The sequence below is a fragment of the Aplysia californica genome, unplaced genomic scaffold (genome assembly GCF_000002075.1).
Source record: "Aplysia californica isolate F4 #8 unplaced genomic scaffold, AplCal3.0 scaffold00432, whole genome shotgun sequence".
Classification (NCBI taxonomy): domain Eukaryota; kingdom Metazoa; phylum Mollusca; class Gastropoda; order Aplysiida; family Aplysiidae; genus Aplysia; species Aplysia californica.
This window is the reverse complement of record NW_004797702.1, coordinates 382,070-388,905: the sequence shown is the minus strand read 5'-3', so window position 1 is coordinate 388,905 and position 6,836 is coordinate 382,070. Positions and strand designations below refer to the sequence as shown.

The window sequence follows — 6,836 nt, the reverse complement described above, 5'->3', positions numbered from 1 at the left end:
CTGTTCTAGGTCGGATTTCATTCTGTTGTGAAACCTTTATTTCTCACGTTTTTACACTCGATGTGTCTACAAATAATATTCTGGATGCTTAAAACAGAGCACAAGAAATTCTGGTGCTTTAGATTAAGTTACCTCTATCAATATACATGTATTACGTCGTCACAGCTAGTTAAAAGCTTGAAAATCAATGGCAACTTTTTTGGCAACTTTTGGACAAAAAAATGGCAAACAAATGCGGATGCTAGCGTACTTCCCCCCCCCCCCCCCCCCCCCCTCAAACCTAATATTACGAAGGAGAAGAGCGTTGAGGAAAAGCCTTGCCCAGCACCACCAGCTGCCTCCTATCCTCTGTCGTGAACACGTCCACCAGAAGGAGGAAATCCCTGCCCAGCAGATGTGTGGCACTTGACCGCAACGCATCCACCTGACCCCTGGAAAGACGCCGGACGGCACAGTCAGCCAGGCCCAGTTCCGAGTCGTAATTCCCGAGCAGAAGATCAGAGAAGGTGTCCAAACTGGCATCTGCGACAAAGGCACATGGCTTGACGGTGTTGAGGTGGACCACGTTGTTGTTGTTGATGATGCTGAAGTTGTTGCCAGGCACGCCTTGCCAGCGGACATTCACAGCATTACACATCCTGGACTGAGTACCTGAGAAAGAGAGAAAGAGAGATTCAGAGAGAGAGGGAGTAAGGGAGACAGGGGGCGGGGGAGTGAGAGAGAGTGAGAGAGAATGAGAGTGAGAGAGAGAGAGCAGTGAGAGCAGCGAGAGCGAGAGAGAGAGATAGAGAGAGAGACTCAGAGAGAGAGAGGGAGCGAGGAAAGAGAGAGAGAGGGAAAGGAAAGGAAAGAGATAAATGGAGGAAGGGAGAGAGAGAGGGAGAGAGAGAGAGAGACAGAGAGAGAGACAGAGAGAGAGAGAGAGAGAAGGGAGGGGCGGGGGAGAACCTCAATTTGTTTGTGTCAAAGATGTAGAATTATTTTTTTGCAAGCCTGAACTCACTGGTTTTGTTTGAGGAAAGGGAAGCATGTTGGCACAAAAAAGTCCGTTAGAGCAAGAAAAAAATAGCAAAACAGGTTGTAAGAAACAGCAAAGAAAGCTGTTGAATCTACCTGTGCTACTGCTACCATCTATGGGTGGTTGGCGGGTGCTCTGGTATGGTTTGCTTCTTCTTTCCTATCAAACGTCTATTGTTTTTATCTCCCCTCCTTCTTTTTGGGGTTTGTTACTCTCTTGTAACACCTCTAATCTTCGGTACTTATATGACTTTATTGTGTTGCAAGTGCCGTAAAACACTTACTAAAAACAAACTCTACCAAACCACCCTCTCAACTTACTGGTCTAGAAAATGAAACACATAATCATCAATAAAGAGACTGATAGAAAATGTACAATGTGATTACTATACCACAAATAACCTTACAAACTGATTGAAAATGATTGCACAAGATTTACCCATTTACTAATTATTTACACATCATTTAGGAGGCAAGCTGCTTCCTCCTTGCCTGTCAAGGTACAACATCCTAACAAATAGACGGAACAAGAATCAGACTCAAATCTTTGACACACAAAGGAGACCAAATTGCCAGTCAATCTCATTAATTGTAAAGGTTAACACCTTCATCAACAAAACCTGGACAGTTTTGGAGGCTGGTCATTCTGACTGTCTGTCGGGGCCAATCTGGCGCGAAGAGGGATACAGTATGCCAGCAGACAGATGGACATGCTCCATAAAGTAAACTTCCCAAAACGGGATTGACCCTACATCTTCCATGTACAACAGCGAAGAGTCTAATCACTACACCACAGAAGCATGTTAGCACAAACGGGTAAATGGTTAAATTTTGCGCAGTCATCTTCAATCAGTTTGTAATATTATTTCTGGTGCAGTAATTACATAGTGGTGTAGCCTACATTTCCTATCAGTCTCTTTATCAATGATTGTGCGTATCATTTACTAGCCCCGTAAGTGGAGAAGGTGGTTTGGTAAAGTAGATGGCACCAGTGGTAGATTCAGCTTCTTTCCTTTTTGTTTCTTACAGTCCATTTTGCTTTTTTCCTTTCTCTAATTGACAGTTTTTGTGCCAACATGCTTCCCTTTCCTCAAACAAATTAAGCGACCTCACCAAAGTTGGGTAAAAACAAGAACAACAAAAAAACGTACGGGAGGAAGCCACCGGCCACAGCTGAGAGATACACTGCAGGTCCAGGGTACCAAATTCCTCCTCCTGTTTCTCTGGACGGCTTGGGCCGGCTGAAGCTGTGGCCTGGTGGCTACTACTGCTGCTGCTGCTGCTGCAGCTGCTGCTGCTGCTGCCAGCTGATGTGACGTTCTGGCCACTGTGGCTGCCAGTTGAGCTAGCAGAGAGAGCTGTGTGCTGTGAGACATCATGGCCGGCCGCTGTTTTGTCCTGACTACGGAGTCCCATGTGGAGAGGCCTGGATGGGCAAGACAGGAAGTACGCACAAACTGACAGCAACTTCTAGACAGCACAACTGAACACCATGAGTACAAAATGTCAGCACACACGTGCGTGTTGACAAGCCTGCCTGTATTAAATGTACATACTTGTGTGTGTACACCAGCCTGCCTGTATTAAATGTACATACTTGTGTGTGTACACCAGCCTGCCTGTATTAAATTACATGTGTGTGTGCAAACCAGCCTGCCTGTACCGTGGAAACTGCCCTGACAGCCACCTCTATAAGACGGCCACCTGTACAAACGGCCACTTTCCATTTCCCCCCTTGCATTTTTTCTATATAATTTAACTGTGTAAAACGGGCACCAGTCCAACGCGGCCGCCATATTTGAACACACAACCCCTATTACACCAAGTAATAACACCTGTCTTAGACGGTCACCTTAGTGACTCCATTATGTTTTGTCATAAACTGTGCATTAGCCCCTGGTGTTGTGGGCAAGCCGTCATAATCCAATCACCTGTCGTTATTGTTAGGTAGTCCCTCCAACCGATCATGTTGCGTAGGACCCTCCCACTGTTGACCAATAAGTAGGCTACCAATTTTCAGCTGATAAGATAAGACAAGATACATCTTTATTGTCCAGATCCTGACACATTGGTTTGGTGTTTCACCACCTGTATACACACACCCACACACCCACACACCCACACACGTAGGCTTACAATCACATGCATAATATAAATGAGCAGCAATATAAACAATAATAGTTGTAAGCTAGATACACACTCAATGTTATTTTTATGCATGCTCTAAGGTCGTAAGTATACTTATACTGGTGAGGTTAGCGTGTGATCCCTCATAACCCTTAAGCCCCACCCAGAACTCATACACAAATTGTAAGTGAGATGAGTGGTCACTGTTTACTCAGTCTGTAACAAAGTAACAATGGACGTCAACATGAACCCGTGACAGAAGCGTTGCTCGTTCTCCGAGTGGTGGCGACTCATGAGTTTGTTTTAACATGGCACTCGGTCTTCCTCGTCTGATACATTTCGATTTATTGTCACCCTTACGCAAAATCAGCAACAAAATAAAAATTACAAACAAAATACAAACCAACAAAAACAAAAACAACAGCAATGCGGCTACTTTCGATTGGGACCTCGGATGGGAATAGTTTGTTTTCTTCATCTTGATCAGTCCTGCCTAAGACGACCACCTGTCTTATACGGCCATTTTTCTCCTTGACAATGGGTGGCCGTCTTACACAGGTTTGATTGTATTAAATGTACATGCATGTGTGTAAACCAGCCTGCCTGTATTAAATGTACATTCTTGTGAGAACTAACAAGTATGCCTTATAAAAAGAACACTCTTATGAGAACTAACAAGCATGCCTTCATAAAATGTACACTCTTGTGTGTGTTAACCAACCTGCCTATACTAAAAGTAAAATTGTATGCAAGTGTGTGTTAACAAGCCTGACAGTGTTAAATGTACACCTTTCATTCCACAGAGACAAGCTCAACTATTACCACCATCTGACTGGTGGCATTCCCTCCATATCATCATTTCACGGGCCAAATGGTTCGTGGGCCCAGATTCACAATAAAATCACGTCAAGCATATATATGTTGGTGACATAGCACTTAGTTGGCTGGTTACCAAAGTGTGCCCTTGAGCAAGACATGATAACGCCAGCTCACAAACAAGTTGCTGCACAGTAGTGACAAGCAATGGCAAGTGTATACTGGTGTGATGTTGTGCATTCTGAATATATGTATGGCACAAGCCATTATTTAACAAGTTTCCTCATGAGGAACAGTAAAAATGGTACTTAATTTCATCATTGTTAACCAAATGTCCTTGTGGGAATGAGGAAAAATAGGATCTAACCTCATCATTCTTCCCTAAATGTCCTCATGGGAATCATTTTTTAAAAGCGGTCAGCCAAAAGAAAGTAAAATCCCCAATTTTTCTTCTTCTATTTGAGCAACCTTTCTAAACGGAAAATGCAGCTAAACTAAAGAAAACCTGGCCGTATTGCAGATTTCTATTTGTAACGATCTCCACTGTGGTACTTAATTTCATTCAGTGCACGGAAGTGTCATTCCAGTTCAATAGCAACATCATTGACAGCTGAACAATTATTTAAAACAAAGCTGCAACAACTTTGATATCAGCATAGAATGTAACACATTGTTTACAAAAATACTAGACAGCAAGAGAGAAAATCAGGCCTATAATGTTAAGTACCTGGCAGCATGTGTGCACACAAAGTCCACTGAGACAAGCTTGACCATCAGTGCCATCTGGCGGCATTCCCCCCACGTCATCTCTCCAAACGTTTTTCCCCAGAGTATGCTGGGAACCAACTGGCAAAAACATTCGAACAAAGCATTAAACCATAATGATAATGATAATGAGAGGAGGAGGAGGAGGAGGAGGAGGAGGAGGAGGAGGAGGAAGAAGAGGAGGAAGAAGAGGAGGAGGAGAAGGAGCCAGTGAAGAAAAAGAGTCATATTTTTTACCAGTAACAGATATTCTATTAAATCAGAACAACAGAATATTACACAAATCTGTCAGAATAATTATTCTTTAAGGTTGGACTTCATTTAAAACCCTACCAACTCAAGTGACCCAGTGTCATTGGTCTTGTGCTGTTCTCAGATGCTACAGATTACACCTTGACCACATCGTTCTCATGACTTACTGACAGAATAAAAACCTGCAAAAAAGAAAGGGGGGGGAGAACCCTCAGATGGCCAATCCTGACATCCGAAATCAAAGAGGAATAAAATACCTTTGACGACATTGTCCTGAGCACATCGCGCACAGACTGAGGGAATGGAGGGTAGAGGAAGAACCCCCCATCCTGCTGCCACCTCTTTCCCCCGGCCTTGTGAGTGACGGGCGGGAACAGGCCACGTGCTTCAGTATTGAATGGCTTGGGGAGGTTACTGAGATCACTGGGTTCGAATCTGTAAATCTGCGGTGGTGGATGGGGAACAACATTATAAAAAATATTTAAATAAAATAATAATAATAATTGTTAAAATAATAATAATAAATATACTAATAATTAATAATGATAATAATAAAAACAACACAATAATAATATTAGCAGCAATAATAACACACTGTATTAAGTTACATTCATTTAAAAAGTAAGTCATGCACTAAACAATTAATACAAATTTACATATAGAAGAAATGTGTTTCTTCCAAAATAGAAAATAATGCAGGTACAACAAATGCAGCCCCAAGCTGTATACATACCAAACAAGCCTTGCACTGAACGAAACTAAACTTGTGAAGTTTTCTTCTTCCTCCTTTCTCTACACATCCACCAGTTTATGCTGATCGTCAAACGGGAAAAAACTGACAAATCTATACTTACCCACGAGTTTGTGGTGGTGGAGAGCCACCCATGCCTCTTCTGTCGAGAGCCTGTCAGTGAAGATAACTTCTGACAGGTCAGCATGTGACGACACAGAATGCACTGGCCGGGTCTCAAGCTCATGAACAGATCTATCTGAAGAAAACCAAACACATCCAGAGGATGACTACCTCAGTGCATATATCAGACATCAAGAACTATAATAATCATAATAATAATAATAATTATAATAATAATAATAATAATAATAATAATATAATAATAATAGATAGATAGATCTCTGCATTCCAGACATGTCCATTGGTGCTCCGTTGTTCTCTCCAAAATGTCGCCAAGGGTTTTTCCACAGATTGTGTCAGTGCATATCTGGTTGAACATTCTTCTGTTCTTTCCAGCAAGGATGACAGATTTTCCGCTTCCTTTTTTGTATTCCCAAAAGCATCATCCTCTCCACAGCAGTACTGGCCTCTGCCTTCCTATCTTCCTCCTCAATCAGCTGGCCAGAGAGAAATTTCAGGATCTCGACCCTGTCTGGTGGAACCGCAGAGATAGCATTTGTATAGTGCAAATCCCCGCTCAACAGCAAGTTCTGTGCGCTTCACAATCTATACTATTACCCCAGCAGACCTGAGAGCATTCTGAAATAACCTCAACTTTCTGGGAAGCATAGAGTGCAAGCGGCCATTTATAGGCGCTAAAACACTAACACACTGACAAGATCTTTCGCTGTCTATGGCTGGGTATCCATTCCCACCTGGGTGAAGTGAAGAAAATTTGTGTAAAGTGCCTTTCTCAAGTACACAACATCGGGCGAACGCCTTGCATCCCCGAACCTGCAAACTATCAAGGTAGACCACTTCGCAACTCTTTCCCTCACCCTTTATTGCAGTTTCTAATTTTTTTTACCACCACCCCTCCTGTAGATGCCGGAAGTTTCCACAAATGCCAACTTTTCGAGACACAAAAACTTTTCAACAAAAAGCATGAAAGAGGTGTGTGTGTGGG

General features: G+C 42.7%; 1 protein-coding gene across 1 annotated transcript in view; it reads right to left on the bottom strand.

The window, feature by feature from the left end:
- Positions 1-286: 286 nt before the first annotated feature.
- The window catches only part of LOC101848989 (RPA-related protein RADX), a gene marked incomplete at its 5' end in the record, with an annotated part of 20,752 nt that continues 14,202 nt past the window's right edge, over positions 287-6,836 (bottom strand). The window contains 5 exon segments of the mRNA XM_013086064.1: positions 287-651; positions 2,169-2,443; positions 4,688-4,806; positions 5,235-5,420; positions 5,832-5,966. Coding sequence (XP_012941518.1) covers positions 287-651; positions 2,169-2,443; positions 4,688-4,806; positions 5,235-5,420; positions 5,832-5,966 — 1,080 coding nt within the window.